The sequence below is a fragment of the Odontesthes bonariensis genome, chromosome 12 (assembly GCF_027942865.1).
Source record: "Odontesthes bonariensis isolate fOdoBon6 chromosome 12, fOdoBon6.hap1, whole genome shotgun sequence".
Taxonomy (NCBI): Eukaryota; Metazoa; Chordata; class Actinopteri; order Atheriniformes; family Atherinopsidae; genus Odontesthes; species Odontesthes bonariensis.
Window position 1 is genome coordinate 17,771,389 of NC_134517.1, and position 22,710 is coordinate 17,794,098.

A 22,710-nucleotide genomic window follows, 5' to 3' on the forward strand; every position below is an offset into this window, starting at 1 on the left:
AAAAAATATGTCAAATGTAAAAAAGAAAAAACAACATGTATATCATATCTAAATGTAAATATGCAAATATCAGCTGGAGTTAATATGAAGCATAAGCCACCCTAAAACAATCTATGGACAACTTTTTTCCAAAATTACAGTGGGTAGTTACAGACACTGACCTACAGGGGGCGCAAAGAAGCTGAAGTGCTGGAGATGACAGATCCAATGTGAGAAAAAAGATTTTAAAACTGGACTATAAAAATGTTTTGACTCAGGAGCTCTTGCACAATATCTTACAGCATCTTTTTTAAAAATGTTATTAAGTTGTACATTGTGCAGCAACATCTTTGGAAAAATCCAGACTTTTTTTGCTTCTGCCTGAAGTCTTGACGATCCCTCCATCTTGTGTGCCCGTCGCAGAAAACAGAACAGCAGAAGCGGGCAACTTTTCCGTTTGTTTTGCAACTGAGATTTTTGGATCAAATCGGCGTGTCCCCCCCCTCTCAGATCATAAAGGACTGCGTTTGTTTGTAGTGCTTGAGCTGCAGAGAGCAGAGAGACATACACACAATCGTTTCCTTTAATTAGCCAAACAACTGTTACCGGCAGCTTATCAACAGCATTTAATGGCAAACCCCAAATTCAAGGAAGCTAAACAAGGCCCGGCACGACAGCGGGCCCTTTGATCACTCACGTTGCGGGTTGGAGGAGGAGGAGGAGGAGGCGGAGGGTTGTAGGACTTGGTGCTGAAAGACAGAGGGTGACAGTTCAGTATGAGCTCACTACCCAACGGCAACACAAAGTTACAGACAACATGGAATGGGAGCAAAAAGTGAAACACATTTACCTTTTTGTCTTCTTGCTCTCTGTTCAGAGAAAAGAGAAATGGTGAGAATTATTGGGATTATTGTCACATTTCCCTCATTGCCTGTTGGCAGACGTGATTAATAACTAGTAACCACAATTTCCCATGCAGCGTCACTTTTCTGTCCATTTTCCTCTCTGTTATGGCCTCAACCTTTAAAAGAAATATCTGGCTCTTTGAGCTGCTTATTGTTCCAATTTGTCCACCAACTGGTCTCCCAGTTTTTTCTTCCTGTCGTTTGTTTCCGAGCCCGGCAGTACACCATGGGTTCACCAGGGCACTGTCACTGAAAACAACTGCCTGACGGAGAGAACGATTATAACAGCCGTAAAACAGTAAAACTGAGGGCCGTAAAAAGCAAGCAATTAGTTAAACGATGCTAAATTTGTCCCAGGAATGAGGAAACAGATCAGTGAATGAACACAGACTCACACATTCAATTGTAATGGAATCTTTGACTCAAATTAATATCCGAATACGCGTTGGCACACGCATCTGTAAGTTGGCACACTGTCGGTGCCTCTGAATGAATCTACGTTTTGTGTTTCCAGTTTTTGTAAGTGTGATTACTGTTGAAAAAGAAAAAAAACATGTTAAAGACTGAAAAACAGTTGCTGAAGATGATTGTTACAAAATGAAAACACTTTTTTCATCCCATTCTGGACATTTGATTAAACATCACTGCGATGTGTTTGGTGGTTCTACCTTGTACGGCTCTCTGGGCAAAAAGCACTACATTCAAAGTGTTTCAGCTGGAAGTCAGTAGAAGTCTCGGCTGATAACTTGTGACAGTGAATATTCACGGCCTGATTGAAAACTTGCCTGTTAGCACTGTTAGATGAGCACTGCAGTTTTTTCGGCACTTGTGCATAAGTTTTAATATGGCCGCCATTATGTCACTGATATCTGAAACCACCAACGTCTGACGTTGTATAAACTAGACTTTTAGCTGATCAAAACTCTTGTTAACAGTGATAGTTGAATGGAAGACGAACGAAGACGGATATGGACATGCTCCTATGTCTCAAAAGTAAAAGTTGATGTGACAGACACACACTCGGGTCTCTCTCACACAACGAAACACACACTTCTGTAGCAGCATCACACGACTCACTCTTGCAGCATCCTCGGCGGCGGCAGACACAGACACAGATGCAGCAGAACAGGATGAGCGCCACAAATCCCGAAGCACCCGCTATTAAAATCGTCATATTCAAAGGATCTGGAAGGATAACAGATATGTCATTATCGTTTTTTTTTTTCTTTTTGTTATTGTGGGGTTTTTTTATTGGGGGGGGGGGGTTCCACAAAGATGCTTACACTCGATAACTTTCAGCTGTTGGGCCACACAGCTCTTGGGCGCTCCCACACTGTTGGAGGACTCACAGCGGTACATCCCTGCATCCGCTTTGGACACACTTTTAAACTTCTGCTCCAAACAAACAGAGATGAGTTAAGAATGGCCATAGAGTGCCTGTGTGTATATAGATTTTCACTTTAAGTGCTCACCAGCGTGCCCTTGTTTGCATCGGTGCTGTAGGGAGTATCTGCTGTGGCCGTCAGAGCCTTGTTGTCTTTGTACCAGCGGTAGGTAGCAGGAGGCATACTGAGCTTGTCCTTACAGTGAAGCTCCAGGGCCGTGCCAATGAACACCGAGCTGGGCACCTCGCAGGACGGGACATGAGGGGGCACTGAGGTGGCATGGAGGGAAGACACCAAAAAGGTTTACCAAAATATATCATCTGTAATTTCTGGGAAGTAAACACTCTGCACTCCAACACCTTTATGACCAGCTGATGTATTGATCCGCTGCGTCTGAGGCGTCCGCTCCTACAAAGCAGTTAAAATCCTTCTTTCATCTTTGCAAAGACATAAAAGCTAAAACTGTTCAATTTATACTTAAAGTCTAACAAAATGAAGTAGTGTGTTACTATTTAACAACTTGAGGTCGAACTTTTTTTTTAAAATAAAATAAAAAAGCTTTGCTCACTAAAGTGAAACCCATTTGCTCAGAGTGAGCTGGAGTTTATCCCAGCACACACTGGGAGTGTTGCGAGTGTGTTACATATAGAGCACTCACACCCACACACATTCACCCTGTTTTGGCTGAAGGGTGAATGTGTAAACAACCACTGATCCGCACGTCGTCAAAGTCAGATACTACTCATACCACTCCCATCTCCTCCTTAATTCCTCATTATGATTTAGTGTACAAAATACCTAACCTTGTACTTCGTTTTTATAGGAAAATAATAATCAGATCCAATTTTATTACCATTTGCCAAGCAACAGGGCAGAACACTGACACGGTGTATAAGGTACAAGGTCATAAGCACAGTTCCCGTTTATAGCAGCATGTGTTTTTAACATCTAACCCCAACCATTTCCTTATGAGAGCAAAGTTCAAAAGTGAAAGGACTGTGGAAAACATGCGGGGCAGGTCTTGAACGAAAGGTTCTTGCATAGAAGTCTGCAGACATAAGCCTCTGCCACCTCTTCCTGGCTCCTAATTAGTGTTTCTGAGCAAGTCAGCAGCGTCAAACATCACGTAGCAAGACACTGAACATCATTACGGGGTGAGAAGTTGACAGCGTATCCGTGTTTAAAAAGGGGGATAAAAAATAAATAAATAAATCAGGAAAACCTTGCTTGTGTGCTTTTTTTTTTTTAAATCCAAATTTCTCTTTTTCCTTCACGTAAAATGTCCAAATGTTTTTGATGACTTCATCTTGAGCCCGATAGAAGAGACATAGATTTATCCACTCACACATGAAGTAGAAATGCTAACCTAGTTTTACATCAAAACACGTAACAGTTATGTTGGTCTAAAACCAAAACATTATTTTCAATGTAAAGACAGAGATGCTTACGTTTATCTACATTCTCAGCTTTTTTCTCTCTTTTTTTTGCACATTTGATTTCTTTTAGGTTGCATCCATATAATGTGACGCCCCTTTTTTTTTGCGTCTGACTTTTTTTACTTCCTTTAGTCCCAACCTGGTTAGATTTAGGCACAAAAACAATCTAAATGTAAGGAAAGATGACGGGTCTGGTTCAAATACACACTTTGAGAACTAAAGTTCTAAAATAGCACAGTTTAACATGGTCTTTTTGCTAACAGTCGTAGAATTTAGGTCATACCGAGCACATTGAGGGTTACAGTAGCCTCTCCGAGGTTGACGTGGTCCTCGCTGGCTGTTACCTCACAGCGATATTCTCCTGAGTCTTTCTGGGTGACTGAGTGTATCGTCAGCGTCGCTCCCTCCATCTTTGCCCGTCCTACGTAAGATCCTACAGTGGAGAGTAGAGGACTGAGGATGGAAAAGAAATACCAAACCAAACGCAACAAAAAGCATGATCGAAGGATGGAGAGAAATGTTCCAAAAGTATTTGTCTCTCTCGATAAGCTTTGTTGTGGACATTTTCCTAAGTGAGTCTAAGAGAAGACTATGAGAGAAGAGAGGAACAACTAAGCTGTCTTTGTTGTATTTATTTCTTGCAAGAAAGGTCCATCAGTCATACAAGAAAACATGGCAGTCTGCAGAGTGACCGCAGGGAGGTTTTTATACACATGAGCTGGGCAAGTTAACACAGTGTTGCTATCGAGAGACCCCGTCGGTCACCGGGAGAAGATGCTTTGCCCAAAGTGTTATTTGTTGAGTTGAGACAATAACTGAAAGCCATTGAACAACTTTCACAAGACACATATAGAACTTGCCAAGGCATTGTATGACTCACCAGTAAATTTGTTGTCGAAATAAACAAAAGTCACCCCCTTTCCTTTTTTCTTCCACTCAATTCGAGGGTTTTGATCTTTTTCTGTCCTGAACTCGCAGGAAAGCACAGCATCTGAGAGGGTAGAAAGCACAACGGTTATGTTACTTTTACATGACGCCCACCTTTTTTTTCTTTTTTTCTTTAATCCGATTTGAGTTCAATTTGTTGTTTTCTTCACCAGCTGTTTACTTAAGTAATACTGGACCGTGCTGATGGAGTTTTTAGAGGACTTATGTGCAATTCTCATGTTTTTGACACAAGTTAAATGCTACTTTCCCTTGTTCCTAGGTATGTTTCCAAAAGGATTTTTCAATAATTATCTATATTTTGTAATCTCATTTAAGAGGGTTGGAGGTAGTTTCAGCAAAACGGCTAAATTCACTGTACTCATACAGCACTTTTCTTGTCTTATCAACCGCTCAAAAAGCTTGCACTCTACAAGTCCCATTCTGCACACCTTTAATGACCTAAATGCCGTTCTATTTTACTGACACACCGATGATGCATCAATATATCTCAGCCTGAGACCCTTGAAACTGTGTACCAGAGGAACCTGGGATCGGATCAGAAGTACGACCTGCTCTTCCTGCTGACTCGGGATTATGTAAATCCATTTTTTCCGATCTGCTTTAATCAGTTTGGCAGTGGTCTGTCTGTCGATCCGAGTGGTGTGTTTTGCAGAAGAGGAAGGAGGTAATTAGATATACAAAGATACGAGATGCAATATCCCTTCGCATCTAACCTTTCTTGTAGGCATTCCTTACAGTGAAAATGAGCATGATCTAATGTTGTGTAAATACAGATTTACGGTTTTACTCACATCTTATTTTACAAACGTTGTCACTATTTTATTCATATTTGGAATTAGGTTACAAAATACATATAACTAAATTCACTCATGATGAATTAATCAAAATACTAAATATATATATATTACGATTTCTTTTCTCAAGTAGAAAGGATGACACTGGAGACATTCTTTTCCTGAAGTGTTCATTAAAAGACTGAAATGAAAATGTATGGGATACAAAACTTGTGCGCTGCACAGTCTCACCTGTGTGCTCGTGAATCTCCACTTTGGGTTTACTGCTGCTTACGGTCACTGACGGACAGATGGGACCTGTAGGAGGAAATCAGAACAAAAATCACATCTCCCAGGATTGAAGGAATGTATCATTTTTCAAAGCTGAGGTTGTGTGAATTACTTCTGAGCCAAAGAGCAGCTTTTTGTCAGCTAAGACCACTCAAATCTCATGTAACAGCTTGAGTGAACGCTCTTTTGAGATGTGACACTGCTTTAGCGCTATCTCCCCCCCCCCCCCCCTTTCCCTGATTCTGCAAACTGAGAGCGCTCTGACCGCCGTCTTCTGCAGATAAGACACTGGCTACTCGTATACGTCACGCAATTCCACAAGAAAAGAAAAAAAAAGGCCTGGGTTAGGGTTAGGGTTAGGGCTTTCCTGCAGTTGGAAACCAGGACTCTTATCACACTTGCGAACAGGAAAAAGTAACCGATTTCCGCACTTCCATTCACTGTCAAAGCAAATCGGACACGACTGCTTGGAAAGATGCAGCAAAACAAGTGAATCAGACGCTATTCCACTGACCGGCAAATCATCTCGATTTAATATTTGCCAGGTGACATGGATTCTCTCACCAAATGCGCATCAAGTGTTCTTCCAAATAAGCAAAAAACACCTTTTCTGCGCATTTGTGGAAGTTTATTTTTTCTTAACCTTTCCAATCATCTTTTCTTATCCTGATCATCTAAATACGATTAAAAAAATGGCAACAGAAACCCAGCTAATGAGTCACAAACAACGCGTACAAATCATTTCATTCACGTTAAAGCTGTAAAATCCATAGAGTACAATGACTTTAATTCAAGGTTCGTGCTTTTATTTCCTGTTGAGGCAAACACACACACGCACACACATTTGTTTTTCCAGCAGCGCCTTCCAAATCTCTAAACCTAAGCATTGTGAAGTAGTTCTGTCCACCGTGCACTCACAAACATGGTAAATTGAGCCCATATACTGAGAGAGAAAAAGAAAAAGAAAAAAAAACAGATAGAGTATGTAGCCTGGTGGTGCCAGGAGCGCTGGTGTGCAGGAATGTGGGTGATGCATCACCCTCTGACAAGCTGCTCTATCCTGACCTGATAACCTCCGTCAGTGATCTGTCCCTTCAGCTCACACACACAAACACCCAGAAACAGACCAGACACGCCTTCAGAAAGAACCATTGAAAGCATGGTAATAAATTGATACTTGTGTGCCATTGAATATCTATGCCATGCAAGCTTTTATTTGAGGACTATAGATGTTTATGTCGTATTTTGTTGTATGAAGGAGGAGTGGAAAATCTCACGGCTTTCACTCTAGGTGTGTGATCTACACACGCATGTGCTTTTCTTGTGCAGACAAAGCCACTCTGTGTGACAGTAACCTTACACTCCTCAGCTGACACACCACACACACACGCAGGCATCACTTGCGAGGATCTCATTGAAGCCTAACCCCCTGCGCTGTGTGCTTTACCTTGACCCTAACCTAAACCCAGCTTCTTCTGAATCCTTGTAAGCCAAGTAAACCAGAAGTGTGTTTAAACATACTGTTCATGCAGTATATGTTGAAATAAACTGCAAACAAAAAGCGGGTTACATGGGATGCCATAGATATGTGGGGAAAAAAATGCTTTGAATATGTTTTTTTTTATAAACTGTATCCAAATGCAAAACATTATGCTTAAATAGAATGCATTTCACAGCCAGGGTGTTGGAATTAAAACAACTTAACACGCATTGGACATTGATCAAAAAGGCATCTCTCCCAAATTATTCAAAGCACGTGTTTTGGTAGCTCTGTCAAAGCAGAAGATGTTCATCTTTTCATCTGTGTGAAGACATCTGGCCCCTTACGAGTAAATACAGAAGAGATCAAAACGCATGCACAAGTCAAAGCTGCAATTACCAACATGAAGCCTGTTGCCTCGGCCCTTTAAAATTCCCACAGCAACATCAAATGCACTTTTCCTGATAGCGAGTGGTCATTTTCATGTCGGTCCAATTAACAACAAGGTCAGTCGGGGGCTATCTTCAAAACTGAAATGGTCAGATCTCAAACTCCTCCGAGGTACTGCGAGATGCATCTCATCAGCCTGTGGATCTCGGGTTCAAAAAGCATCAGAGGGGGCTCAGTGTAAACATGAAGCCCAGCCACTCCCTGCGCAGCCTCTGGCCCTGCCGCAGAACAACCTCCTCTGCATGAGCTCCATCACACACACTTATCAATGAGTCAGTCCAATCCGAATGGAGAGCAAATGGAAACTATTTGTCCACGCTTGAAACGATGCACCAACATGCTTTTCTAATGATCAAATCACCTATAAGAGACTGCACAAAAATGAGTATCAGTCTCAGGGCTTCAGAGTATATTTTGATTTAATGTCCATTCGCAAATTTAGATTAAAAAATAAATGAACTTTATTAAAGTGTTCAATTAAATTATCCACACATTCTATTATCTTAACATTTGGGAAGTCCTGTTCTTAGTTTATCTTTTTCTGTTTCTACTATGCACACCTGTAACTTATCTTATTGTGTTCAGTTTAATAAAAAAAAAACTGAACTGAGTTTCATGAGTCTTACTGTTTCAAATCGATACATTTCAAATGAATAGCACAATTAAAACACACAATACACCTTGAACTTACAGGTGAAAAGCTAAATACTGTCTTGTGTACATGTTATACTTGGCAAACTGAGAGCTAGGTTACTAGAAATAATATAATAATGTTAACTGGGCTTCTCTGTACTTTCAACTCTTTTAGTAATTGCTTCATTTTGCCTAACTTGTGAGTTTACCCCACTTGCTTTCTCGTTTAAAAAACGCTAGAACTGCCAAAAAGTTTAGAAAACCAGAAGAACTCACTGTGTAAAATTGTGACGAGCAGAGGCAGCGCCAGCATCCTCAGGGTCATCATGGTCTGTCAAGGTTTAGATCCGTTAGGAGCTCTGAGGGAGTCTTCTGAGTCTGGATGGGATTAGTTTAACTCCAAACTCTCAACAGCTTCTTCTTCAAATTTCATCTACAGCGTCCGCGCGCGCGCGCCCTCACGTATCCCGGACAACTGACGGGGCGCGCGCACCAGTGGAGGAAGGAGACCAGCGACCACTCGCACACGGCGGAAATACGAACCCGACTGGGGTCTGTGTTGTGCCATTCAGGCTGTCGTTAACTGTTTTTTTCCCCCAGTTTATTTTAGTTCATGTAAAATGAAGAGAAAGAGAAAATTCAAGTTAAATGTAAGACGTGTAATGTAAAGTTCAGGTCTTATTTTTCCGTTCAGAAAAAAACACAAACAATAGGCTATACAAAATACAAACATATTCAAGTCTACATATTCTGGTGTACAGTAGGCTACTCTCCCAAAGTCTGGAGCTACCCCTCATAATTAATACATTTCCAGAAAGACAGTAAATGGGTGTAGCAATTTCATTTAAACACATGCAAACATGAGCTGAGGCAAAAACAGAGTTTGTATGATTCTAATGAGCTTTAAAGGCCTACAGAAAGCTTACACTACACCCAATACATAATGATAATACATACACAGAGGAACAATAATGATCATTGGACCCTACACCAAAACATTTCATAAACGCATGAAATTTGCGATTTTGAATTTGCCGCTTGGAAATCCTTCCTGGAATTCCAGACTGGGGGCGGGGCTTCCGTGCGACGTCACATGTGCCATGGTTTTTCCTGGCTGCCGCTATTGTAGTATGCTTGTTGAGTGGTGAAGGCAATAAAACGTTGGTTTCAGTGCAGTTTTTATTGCGAGTAGATGTACGAAGTGCTGTGGGTGCATGTGTTGCCCTCAGCACCAGCAGCTCACACCACCGGGGACAGAGGAAGCAGAGAGACCTGCGGTCGGAACTTGTGTCTGTGTCTCCCTGTTCGCCTGCCTCCTCTCTGGTGAAATCAGCCGGAGCGCATCCCGTCGTGTTCAGCTCCCTGCGGTGCAGACACTCAGGGGGAATCCACCTGGCGGAGAGCGGACACACTCTCCGCCAGGTGGAGAGTGGAAATCTCGGCAGAGCGATCATCAAGAGCCCCGACGTGGACACACGTCGGGGCTCTTGACGCTTGATTCAAGCGTCAAGACACAGAGTTCCGACCGCAGGTCTCTCTACTTCCTCTGTCCCCGGTGGTGTGAGCTGCTGAGGGCAACACACGCAGCCACAGCACTTCGTACATCTACTCGCAATAAAAAAATCACCATGATCACCATCATCGTCCCCACTGCTCTCGGACTCGGACTCCGACCCACTTTCACTGTCACTGGCTGGCTCGAACCTGTATGGTTCTAGCCCCAATCCCTCCTCGGTTTCTTCCTCAGGCTCTTCATTGTCTTCTTCATTGTCATCAACAATATTAGGCTCGAAATTTGCCGTGAAGAAGCTGTCCAGGTCTGGCAAACTGCTGGCTTCGCTACTAGAACTACTAGTATCAGACATGGTGATTGTTCCAGCAGTTGGCACGCGTGACGTCACGCACCTGTCGTCGGTTTGCCAAAATTCGAGTCAAATGTGGTGATAGTTTATTGGGCCTAATCAGGACTATCCAGGGGCCTAAACTTATTTTAAAATCATAAAAAAATTCCATGGTATATAAGGAATCGATCTGCTATTTCAGTTTTGTGCAAAAAATCACCTTTCTGTAGGCCTTTAAAGTCAATATTTGCTATGAACACCTTCATTCTTCAACATAGCCTGGACCCTCTCATTTAAGCTTCCTTGTCATTTCTTTAAGTAGTCTTCAGGAATAGTTCTCTAGGCTCCTTGAAGGACACCCCAAACCTCTTCTTTGGATGGTGGCTGTCTTTTGTTTCCTTCTCCATCAAGATGATCCCACACTGCTTCAAAAACGTTGAGGTGTGGGCTCTGGGGAGGATTCATCCCTCCATAAGACCTGTTGCCACTGATTTTCAGTGCTTGGGTCATCAAAGCCTTTTCTCCTGTTTCCTGTTTCCCTTCCTTTAGAATTGCTTCTTGACAGCCACCCTTCCATGTGGGCCATTTCTGATGAGTTTTAAGCTAACAGCTATCTGGGAAATGACTTGATTGTGCAAAAGTACAGTTTTTTTGCCTGTCAAACTATGACATCTATGGCATTTTTTTCACAGATTCAAGAAAAGAAATTCCAATTAAATGCAGTTCAAGTCAGTGCAACTGTGGTATATGTTAGACGTTAAATGGATTTACTTCCAATTCATTTAATTCAAATTTGGTTCAATGGGATAAAATTTTTTTGTAAGACAATACTTATGAAATGCCAATTTGTGATAAGTTGAATAACTAATGAAACCATCAACATGCATTGAATCTTTACCTCAATTCAATCCCCTGCCCTGATCGTCTGCAGGGTGGCTGGAGACAGCACTGAGGAAAGATTCCTCCATCAAACCCAAAACTATCTTTATAGCTGTGCTTGAATTTGATTATTTCGTGTCAGCTAGTACTGGCTCGCTGTTTTTGTTTCTTCTAGTAGTGAAAACAGCAGATTTGTTCATGGCCCTGTGAGGTTCATATTTTTCCCACATCAGAACTTACAGCCAGTGCTGCAGGTGTTTCCACTGAACTTCAAATTTCGCTGTCTCCACCAACTTTTTAAATACAATACCAACACATTGAAATATACATCAAAAACCAAGATGGAAACATGATTAATGTGCACGAGGTTTTAGCCTAATATTACATCCAATGTACGTTATATGTCTCAGTTGTTGAGTCAGTATGTTGTCTAAAGTTTTATTACGCAGCTTTCTTGAATTTTGAGGTCAGGGTTATTTTGGTCTCTAACAAAATCAGATATTCTACTCATGGGAATGACCCTGTTGAAATTTCCTGCTGAGGAACTTGTAAAGTTGTATTTCCGTGTTAAAATGGAACTCGCAATGTCGCAATGTTTCACAATGTCGATGTCAATTTTGTTTCGAGAGCACATTTAAAAGCAACAAGGTTGACCAAAGTGATTTAGAAGTTAATTTAAAAACAGAAAACCATCGATCGATGAAATAAATGCATTAAAGTGAAACATAAAAGCAAACAAATACAATGAAATAGTTTTTAAAAAGGTTAAAACAAAGAGACACCACTGTATAGACTCTGCAGAGCGAATATCAAGTGGCCCGTTATTCTAGAGTTTAGGGACTGCGGCTGAGAGAGCCAAATCCCATCCGTTTTTTTAGATTTATTATTTATTATTATGATTTGCTGTAGTTTCCCATTTTGTTCTGTTTGTTCAGTCAGTTTGGTTATATTCTGCAACCATCCCATCCTTTCTTCCTATTGATGCTTTAAAATGAAAGTCAGCTTTAAAGGAACAATAGTATCACATACATAAGTTAGTCCTCTATCTGAATGCAAAGGATTTAAATCAGAGTTCTCCAAGCATCAACACTCCCGAGTGTAGGAGGAGGTGCAGAGATGGGACAGCTGCCGATGAGCTACTGTGTCCTTGGCTATTAGGTTTCTAACCAGCAGCGCCCACACAACAGCGCATTGTCCCTCTTTCTAGTTAATGTGCACACATGCTTACATTTATGGCCATATGCATACACAAAGACACACACAGAGGCCATACGAGCAGACACGTGTGCTTTTGCACACACAGAGAGAGACAGTGAAACACTACCTCCCAAAATCTCAGCTGCAGCACCTGTTCCTGATCGAGAATCCCAGCTGCTCTGCGTTTGAGCTGGACACGCTGATGTCATGTAACACACAGTAAGACATTAACAACACACATGCGTGCAACAACACAGCCCAGTGCCCGCTGCTCACTTGGCACAAACCTGTTCTACACAAACTCTCTGAGATAATCAACCTCGTATCGAATACATGGGAAGGGGTCTTTAAATGCTCTGTGATCTGTGACGACAGCTATGTGACTTCAATCGTCAATTCAACAGCTGACTGGTTTGTGCCAGCTAGTGTCATAGCTGGACAAAAAGAAAAACAAATCATTCTACTGCACCAACACTTAAAGTCCAGCTTAAAGCTAAACGGGTGCTCATATTTAGTAGTCATGTTTCGTTCTGTAAAGTTCCCTATCAGTAAACTTTTACTTTTGGTCTGTCCATGGGGTTATTTTGAGCGTCTTTGTTGGTGTCTTGGTGATTGCGTTCCATCTGTTGGCAGTTTGTTTTGAGCCTTTGTTGGTTGCTATGCAACTCTTTTTGGTTGTTTTATGTATCTTAATAGTGGTCTTGTATATCTTTTCTGATGACCTAGTGTGTGTTAGATTTTGCATTCAATTGTGGTCATTGTTCTTGTTTTTGTAGCTGTCTTTGTGGCGGTTGTTTTGCGTGTCTTTGAGGTTCTTTTGACTCTTTGCTGTTTTTTAGTGTCTTTGTGGTATTTTTGGGTATTTTTGTGGTTGTTTTGCTGCTCTGGGTGGTGGTTTTGTTTGAACTGTTCGTGGTTGTTTTGTGTCTCTTTGTGAAAACTGGTCAAATTGCTCCAAAACAAACGTGTGAAATGTCTCTTTAACTAAATATTACCCCCACACACACACACACACCCACACACAGTAAAGTCCTGCTGTCATGAAGGACTTGATTCAGAATCCAGCAGCTCATATTTTGACCACTTTATCACATTACCCCTGTGCTTCCTTGTCTTCAGAGGCCTTCTGTTTAGGTTGGAAGTTGGAACAGATTTTACAGGGCTGCTGTTAACTTATGAAACATTAAACACCAGAGCACCAAGATATTTCTCCGACCTTGTGAGGCCATGCGCAGCCCACGCAATCAATCCGTGGGTTGTGTACTGCCCCATTTTCATCCCATGCATCATCACTATCCGCCAGAAACTCAACAAGTTTGACTGAGGTGTTTGAGATAAAGCTGAAGGGCCAGTTGTTTTCTACGATCCGCAAACTCTTTCTCTGAAGTCTTTTTTAAAATGAATAACCAGACGTTTTTACTCTGTTTTCTGATTCTATCAATTTCTAGAGTTCAGCAAGACATGTTCGTGAGATGCTGAAGGCGCTGAACTTTCGGGCCTTGAGATCCTTCTACCAATCTAATGAGGTTAATTATATTTTCACTGTGAAAGTTCAGAGTCCAGCTCAAGATTACCAGTTATATGATGGACTGATATGAGAGTGACCGTATATGTATCTCAAAACCGACCTTTACTTCTCCTCTTTTTAGATAAAATGTACATACTGTACTGTCATTTTTAGGTAGACCCTCCATTGTTTTTACGTTGCCAGTTGCACTCTCTAATCAACAACCAAACTGGTCCAGTTCCATTTCAAGAACCAAGAAACATCCCAAATTTATCCCATATTTTGCACGCACGTCTAGCATCTGAAACAATGACAGGTGAAAACACGAATTAACTTCCATATCTCTTAATCAAAAGTCTACAATTGTTTTTTTGTTCTGAGGAGCAAGATCATATTAGGTTTAGTTTGATGATTTCCTAGTTAGTTACATCTTCAGATGAGCCTGGATGATATGAACGTTCTACCCTTTTAATCATGACAGAATCAATGCCAAGAGGAAACAAAGGGAGAAATTGTGGGCCTTTCTCAAGTTATCATTGGAGCTTTATGACTTAATGAGCATATAAAAAAATAAAAAAGGGAAGGACCAGTGATGGTAATATAGGCCAGGTGTAACTCAACCAAACGCAGTTAGAAGCAAAGAGAAGACACATGAACGTGCGAGTAATACACAGGACAAAACATCTTTGATTCAGATAAAATCCTGACAAAAAGTTCACAGATCAAGATGAAGATTCTGGTCCTGCTCTCAGTGAGCCTTGCAGGTAAGAGATTTAACTTCACTTTTACCAGGAGCATGACTGACCACTACCATTCATCCATCCATTTTCTATACCCGCTTAATCCAACTCAGAGTCGGGGGGGGGCTGGAGCACATCCCAGCTGTCTTTGGGCAAGAAAGACAAGACTCTGAACAGGGTCTCTTTTCAAATATGCTCTCTAAAAGCTTTCCTGGCCTAAACATTTAATTTCTCTAGAAATTATTCAGTTTAATCTTTGTGATAGTGAGTAGACATGTCTTATTGGAGGGTCTATCAATCTGATCCAAAACTGAAGAAAAACACAAGTGCCTGTGTCCATGGACTCTTTGTCTTATTAACCGCCCCCATAGTATGTAAAGGACTGTGCTTGATTTCTTCAGCAATTATTCTAACTTTTCTCTTCGCAGTGGCTCTGGGAGTGCCATTGGTGGTTCCTGATGTGAAGCAAAATCCTGTTCTGACAGTAGAAAAACGGAGCCCTCTGCTGGGAGACCTGGTACCTGTGCAGGGTCATGTTGTGGTGGAGGATCCTGCACCGCAGGCCATGCTGAGCGCGACAGGGCAGGAGGACAAAAAGGCTCCGGTGGACACGAAGCAGAGTGAGAATATGGTTGAAGTAGAGGTTAAGGAGAAGCAGGAGCTAAAAGCAGAGGCAGAGCAAGAAGTTAAACCAGAGTCAGAAGTGCCAGCAGAGGCTGAAACAGAGCAAAAGACTGAGATTGAGCCAGAGCTCCAAGGTGAGCAAAACTTTAAGGTGGAATCAGAGGAAGCGAGTGTGGAGGAACAAGAGGTTAAAGGGCCCGATGTTCCAGTGGAGGAAGATCTTATAGCAGAGGAAGAAACTGAACCAGAGCCAGAAGTGTCAGTTGAGGCAGGAGCTGAAATAGAGCAAGAGATTGAGACAGACCCAGAACTCCAAGCTGAACCAGATTTGAAAGTTGAATCAGAGGTTCGGGTGGAGCCACATGTTCAAATGGAGTCTGAGGAGGTGGATGAGAGAGAAGCTGACCCAGGTTTGTTGATGGAAGAAAGGCACATTGACATGGAGGGAAAATATGAAATCATGGGTGATCCAGACATGGAGTTAGAGCCGCTGGATGACGACAACATGTTTGGACAGGAAGTGAGCGACCCAGAGCTGTCAGAAGAAGAGGAGTATTCAAGGGCTGCAATTCAGGGACAAGATCCTGAAGCTGAACCTTTGTCAGAGGACGAGGAAGAGGAAAAAGAGATCATGAGACTGAGGAATGAAGTTTTAGATGAACAAAATATCCTGGAACTGCAGCCTGAGATGATGGAAGAAGAGCCAGAGTTGGACACAGTAGAGCAGCAGGCACCCTCAGAAAACTATTTCCCGAATGAGGAAGTCGTTATGGAGATGAGACCTGAAAATCCTAAAGATTTGGACGAGCCAGATGTGGATGAGTCAGAATACATGATGATGGACGAAGAAGCAGAGAGAGCGATCCTCGGTGAAGAAGAACTACCTGCACAAATATTTGAGGACCAAGAAATGGAAGGTAAGGGGCCTCAAACTGATGTGAAGTGAACCAAATGCTTTAATGAGAGATGAACAAGGTACGCAAGGTAAGTGGAAATAAAGTTCTACACAAGTGTACACACAAACTGGTTTTACCATAAATTTTCTAAAACAACAAGCTTGTGTGTATACTAAAACTTACAATTCTCCAGGAGGGTATAAAGAAGTCCCTTCTCGATGAAAATTGATAATGTGAATGGTCTAAATTTTGAATGAGGTCCTTGAGGGAAAAATATAAAGAGTTAAACACAATAATACAGATGATAGTTTGATCATGAGAGTAATTTTTAAGAATAAAAAAACTCCTCTATATATAGTTAGATATGGGTGATAGAAGGAATTTTCTAATTTAAAAGCGCTGATATTGTTTTTCTCAATCTTGGATTGAAATCAAGTAAAAAAAAAAAAAAAAAAAAAAAGAGTCTCTAAATGCACAGACAGGACAAGATTGGGAAATGAAACAGTGTTTATATGTGCATGTGAGTTCTGGTAGGAAAGCAAAACTGTCCTATATGCAGCAAGATTAAATTGATGTTGTTTCAACTTTCTGCCACAGAGCGGAGCTACTGTGCCGGTGTATTACTTGGGGGGAAATGTTATCAGTTCTTCAGCAAGCCAAAGACGGCTTCAGATGCTGAGGTATTTACTCATCCTCCCTCATAACCAGCACGTTTCATAAAAAGTTTATTGTACTTCCTTAGTAAGCCGTTATCACAATGTGCCTTTATCCTACTGTCACTTTCTTCTTTGCTTCCCTGTAGTTTTTCTGTCAGGACTCTTTCCCTGATGGCCACTTGGCCTCCATCACAAGCCAACAGATCCACAGAGAGGTGATGAACCTGATACTGAAGCAAAACGGAGGCTATACGCGCACCTGGGTTGGAGGACTACGATTTTTGAATGTGTGTATTCTCCGTGAGGGAGCTGGGCCTCATAATTCTGTTCTGAACATTAAATCAGTCATCACACCAGGAGAATAACACATGTTATTGACATATCAGGGGAATAATTCAAATGAGTGACTCTTTCATCTGATCGTACCTCATTGTCTTTTTTTCCCTGTCAGACCAATCGCTTTGTCTGGTTGGACGGGTCGCACTGGAGCTACGCTGATTGGCTGTCAGGAGAGCCGAATCACACAGCGGGTGTAGAGGACTGTCTGGAAGTGCTGGGTATTATCATTATTATTATCATTATTACAGTCATTTTGATGGAATTTTGTTTTTCTCCATTTCTAAGCTTTTTAATTACCCCTGCACGCACAGCATCGTGTATCTGAGTTGACATTTTGTCGGTTTAACAAATTGTAAAAGCTCCAGGGAAGCAAAAATGCATGAAAAAATGCCAGACGTGTCCACAAGAGTTTGGTGATTTTTAGAAGTTCAACAGTCTTTGTTCAGCTTTGTTCAACTCCTTTTTGTGCCTTTCCATTGAAAGCACTGGCACCTTTTGATGTTAATGTTCAAGATTTACAAGTCATAGCATGTCTGGTTCAGTTTGTAAAGCACCAGCAGGAATTTAGTAGAATCCACTAGTCTTTTCTCATTAATTTCTTATTAATTTCTCGTTCATGTACTTTCAATTTTTTCAATTCAATTCATTTTTATTTATATAGCGCCAAATACAACAAATGTCATCTCAAGGCACTTAAAGCAATACTATGTAACATTTCTACCTTAAAATAACAGCTTGAAAAAAATTGTGCGGCTAGAATGAGTTTTAATATTACGATTGGCCTGTCTCCTATGCCCTTCGGGGGTCTGAGTTGGAAAAACTGCGCTATGTAACTTTGCTGGACCGGCCCGGTGGCGGCCCGGGAGCTGAGCGGAAGTACTTCGACTTGCTTTCTGGCACACCTACCGCAAAAACAAATAGACCCCTCTCACGCTCCCAGGTACATTTGATTACTCCTACCTTCTCGGTCGACATAGCTTGCACCTTCTGACTCCTCGCCGGTTCGTCAACAAACGTGAAACGTAAAAGCGAAAGGGTGTTGTATTTACGACAGTGTAACCGTACATTATCTCCAAGCCTGTAGGGGGAGCTCCATAATGGGCTTTTTGAGAAGTTACATTGTATCGCTTTAAATAATAAAGTCCAATTCAAGCCAATTGGAATTCAATTAATTGTAATCATAATTATTCATAAAATAATCAAATTCGTTCATATACTACTATACTTGCTCTCACTATTTTGCTCTCTAATCCAAACCTCGTAGTTTTAGTGCCTAAACTTAACCAGAAAAGTGCGGAAAAAGTGAAAAGTTTATAAATTAAGTGTTTTCTTCTTCTTTTTTTTAAATTTCATTAAATAGTTATAAAATAAGGAGGAGTTTCAACTCCCACCTCCGGCAGAGCTTCAACCATGTCCCGGGGGAGGTGGGGGACATTGAGCCCGAATGGGCCATGTTCCGTGCCTCCATTGTTGAGGCGGCCGACCGGAGCTGTGGCCGTAAGGTGGTCGGTGCCTGTCGTGGCGGCAATTCCCGAACCCGCTGGTGGACCCCAGTGGTGAGGGAGGCCGTCAAGCTGAAGAAGGAGTCCTATCGGGCCTTTTTGGCCAGTGGGACTCTGGAAGCAGCTGATGGGTATCGACAGGCCAAGCGGAACGCAGCCTCGGCGGTTGCTGAGGCAAAAACTCGGGCTTGGGAGGAGTTCGGGGAGGCCATGGAGAACGACTTCCGGACGGCCTCGAGGAGATTCTGGTCCACCATCCGGCGGCTCAGAGGGGGGAAGCGATGCACCGTCAACACCGTGTATGGTGAGGGCGGGGCTCTGCTGACTTCAACTAGGGACGTCGTGAGTCGGTGGGGGGAATACTTTGAGGGCCTCCTCAATCCTACCGACACGCCTTCTGATGAGGAAGCAGAGTTGGGGAGCTCGGACGTGGGGCCTCCCATTTCTGGGGCTGAGGTTGCCGAGGTGGTCAAAAAACTCCTCGGTGGCAAGGCCCCAGGGGTGGATGAGGTCCGTCCTGAGTTCCTCAAAGCTCTGGATGTTGTAGGGCTGTCTTGGTTGACACGCCTCTGCAGCATCGCGTGGACATCGGGGGCAGTGCCTCTGGACTGGCAGATCGGGGTGGTGGTCCCCCTCTTTAAAAAGGGGGACCGGAGGGTGTGTTCCAACTATAGGGGGATCACACTCCTCAGCCTCCCTGGTAAGGTCTTTTCGGGGGTACTGGAGAGGAGGATCCGCCGGATAGTCGAATCTCGGATTCAGGAGGTGCAGTGTGGTTTTCGTCCTGGCCGTGGAACAGTGGACCAGCTCTATACCCTCCGCAGGATCCTGGAGGGAGCATAGGAGTTCGCCCAACCGGTCTACATGTGTTTTGTGGACTTGGAGAAGGCGTTCGACCGTGTCCCTCGGGGACTCTTGTGGGGGGTGCTCCGGGAGTATGGAGTGCCGGACCCCTTGATATGGGCTGTTCGGTCTCTGTATGACCGGTGTCAGAGTTTGGTCCGCATTGCCGGCAGTAAGTCGGACATGTTTCCTGTGAGGGTTGGACTCCGTCAGGGCTGCCCTTTGTCACCGATTCTGTTCATAATTTTTATGGACAGAATTTCTAGGCGCAGCCAGGGCGTTGAGGGGGTCCGGTTTGGCGAACTCAGAATCGGGTCTCTGCTTTTTGCGGATGATGTGGTTCTGTTGGCGTCGTCAGGCCGTGACCTCCAGCTATCACTGGAGCGGTTCGCAGCCGAGTGTGAAGCAGCTGGGATGACCATCAGCACCTCCAAGTCTGAGACCATGGTCTTCGGCCGGAAAAGGGTGGAATGCTCTCTCCGGGTCGGGAATGAGATCCTTCCCCAAGTGGAGGAGTTCAAGTATCTCGGGGTCTTGTTCACGAGTGAGGGACGAATGGAACAGGAGATTGACAGACGGATCGGTGCGGCGTCTGCAGTGATGCGGTCTCTGCACCGGCCCGTCGTGGTGAAGAAGGAGCTGAGCCAGAAGGCGAAGCTCTCGATTTACCGGTCAATCTATGTTCCTACCCTCACCTATGGTCACGAGCTGTGGGTAGTGACCGAAAGAACGAGATCGCGAATACAAGCGGCCGAAATGAGTTTCCTCCGCAGGGTGTCTGGGCTCTCCCTTAGAGATAGGGTGAGAAGCTCGGTCATCCGGGAGGGGCTCGGAGTAGAACCGCTGCTCCTCCGCATCGAGAGGAGTCAGATGAGGTGGCTCGGGCATCTGGTGAGAATGCCTCCTGGACGCCTCCCCGGTGAGGTGTTCCGGGCCCGTCCCACTGGGAGGAGGCCCCGGGGAAGACCCAGGACACGTTGGAGAGACTATGTTTCTCAGCTGGCCTGGGAACGCCTCGGGGTAGAGCTGGAGGAAGTGGCCGGGGACAGGGACGTCTGGGTCTCTTTGCTCAAGCTGCTGCCCCCGCGACCCGATCCCCGGACCAGCGGAAGATAATGGATGGATGGATGGATAGTTATAAAATGTCAAGAATGAAATAAATGGAGACTAGCAATTAAGAGAAATGTTAACTCTATTGTGATCTTGTTATAAGGTGCTATAGTTGAAAGTACTTTGCCTGATGGTGATATTTATTTATCTATCTACTTGTTCATTCATTGATCTATTTTCCACATACAGTCGTTAACAGTGCCACTAAATTTCTGACTGACTTTTTGTCTTTTTTCTTTTATTCAGGGAATGGAAAGTTTAATGACTTCACCTGCTGGGAACCTCAAGCTTTCGTCTGTTCCTACTCTGCTTAGTGAACGTGCATGAAGCTCTTTTTACAATCTCCCGCTCTGTCTGCTTTGATGTTTGATTTGAATTTGTTCAATATCACTATATTCCAAAAGACTAAATAACGATAGTCTTGTTAATTTTTCATCAACGTCAAACAAGCGTGTCGCTTTAAGAAAAGAAGTTTGGGTTTGTTCGTTTGTCTGTTTGTGCTCTTTTCACTGGTGGGGTTCATTTGGAATATCTCGACATCAGACTGCCGTGCTCCAGTCAGGATTCAGCATCATTGGAATATGACGGCAGTTGTTTTCTTGCTGCCAGTCAAATCTGATTTAACTCTGCATGCCCAGTCTTAAAGCTGGAGGGTTTTTTTATGTTGTTAAAATCTCATTTAAATAATGTCTGAAGATGTTTTTGTTTAGCTTTCATGTTTGTTTGTTTTTTTAATTGTCATTTTGCAGTGAATGATCGTAATAAAACGTGTCATTTTCATGACCTTTATGAGAGGATGACCCAATTCATGGTGTGATATAACAAGCTTACCTCACACGAATAAAGACCATGTTTTTTTCTTTTATTCTGGGGCTTGTTGTGATTATTAGCACCTTCACTATTATTAGTATACTTCCACGTTCATTAATGCAACAACTGAACACGCTGTGTTAAGCATAGTGACGGTGCAGTAGCAATTTCTAATTAGTCAACTGTATCATTCATGCTAAAACAATTCCTATATTAATATATATATATATATATATATATATATATATATATATATACACATATGTATACCTTTTTTTTAGATTTTTAAATGTATCCAAGAACATATTTATTTCCTCATGTTGCACAATTTATAGGTGCAATAAGCTGCCATGGAACTGCCAACCTGTTCACTCTATAGATAACAGTAACTCGGAAACTCTCTGCTGTTCGAGCCGCAGAATCCACTTGCCCGGTAAAAGTACATAGAAGTTGACAATCTTGATATTGAATACATAAACCACCTCCTTTTTTTCAAACTATTGGCAGGAAAACAATTCTTCCATACGCCAAAAGCCTTTACAATTGAATCACCGACCAACCTTGTTGCAGAACTTTTCACATTTTTTAATTATGTTCACTTATAAGGGCAATATACTGTATCTGCTTCCAGTAAGCATGTTGACATGACACTTGGAAAAAAAAACTAAAGACCAGACCTGGACTTTCAAAATACATGTAAACATGTTAATCCAGCAAAATTAAAGTTCTCCAAACTGGACTAATACACTCAGATAGTGTGGTTGGGTATGTTTATGCTCAACTGGACTCAAATGGATCAGGGTGTTCTGCCCATGTTTCAAAGTTCCATCTTTTTGTAAAAACAGTCAAGCGTATGTGGATATATCTGTACAAACAAATTCCCTATAAAGCTGCTCTTGCTTTACATATTTTTCCCCATCTTTTCCACATCAGACGGCTAAACGTGTCCGAAATTGTGATCAAAATTCAGCCCATTAAGTCTACTTGCAATCACTTCAACCATTTCCAGACTGCTCTAAAAAAAATATCCTGATTTGATAACTACAGCGTCCGCTGACAAAATGATCATATGAGTGACTGATAGACAACATCTGTGCAGTGAATTCAGCTTCATTTTCATGTACAATGATCGCCCACTGAGAAAGCTAGAAGCGGCAGAATGTCTTGATCGTATTCACACGCAGTCTGCAGAATTATTTGCTCAATAACTCAATTTCCCTCCCCGTGCACGAATACCAGGACGATTAAATGGCTAAGTTGAGCAGTGATCGTTGCTCTTCTCAACTCTGCATGTACCCATATTGAATGACATCTGGGCGGGAATCCATTTTTTAATTCACTTCCATTTAAAACCAGACACCTGGGGCCAAAGCTACATACATACCAACAAACCCACAAGGAAGAAAAAACTGAATAAGATGGGTGTGCGTGATATTCTCTCAGTTAAAGCTACTCTTTTACACAAATTCCTGTTGGGGTTTAGATG

At 42.6% G+C, this 22,710-nt stretch overlaps 1 protein-coding gene across 1 annotated transcript; it reads right to left on the reverse strand.

Annotated features, from left to right (window-relative positions):
- Positions 1–485: 485 nt before the first annotated feature.
- Positions 486–8,603, reverse strand: jam2b (junctional adhesion molecule 2b). Its single transcript, XM_075478505.1, has 10 exons — positions 8,557–8,603; positions 5,679–5,744; positions 4,586–4,696; positions 3,989–4,138; positions 2,357–2,538; positions 2,168–2,276; positions 1,962–2,069; positions 830–848; positions 677–728; positions 486–524 (listed from the first exon to the last, which is right to left on the reverse strand). The coding sequence occupies exons 1-10, from the start codon at positions 8,591–8,593 to the stop codon at positions 486–488; spliced, it is 873 nt and encodes a 290-aa protein (XP_075334620.1). The 5' UTR covers positions 8,594–8,603.
- Between the last annotated feature and the right edge of the window lie 14,107 nt (positions 8,604–22,710).

Bases quoted from the DNA above. Each gene is read 5' to 3' on its own strand.
- jam2b (XM_075478505.1), bottom strand. From the start codon at position 8,593: ATGCTGGCGCTGCCTCTGCTCGTCACAATTTTACACA. The intron at 5,745-8,556 runs GTGAGTTCTTCT...TTCCTCCTACAG, and splicing joins GCTCGTCACAATTTTACACA to GTCCCATCTGTCCGTCAGTG. The intron at 2,070-2,167 runs GTAAGCATCTTT...TTATCCTTCCAG, and splicing joins ACAGCTGAAAGTTATCGAGT to ATCCTTTGAATATGACGATT.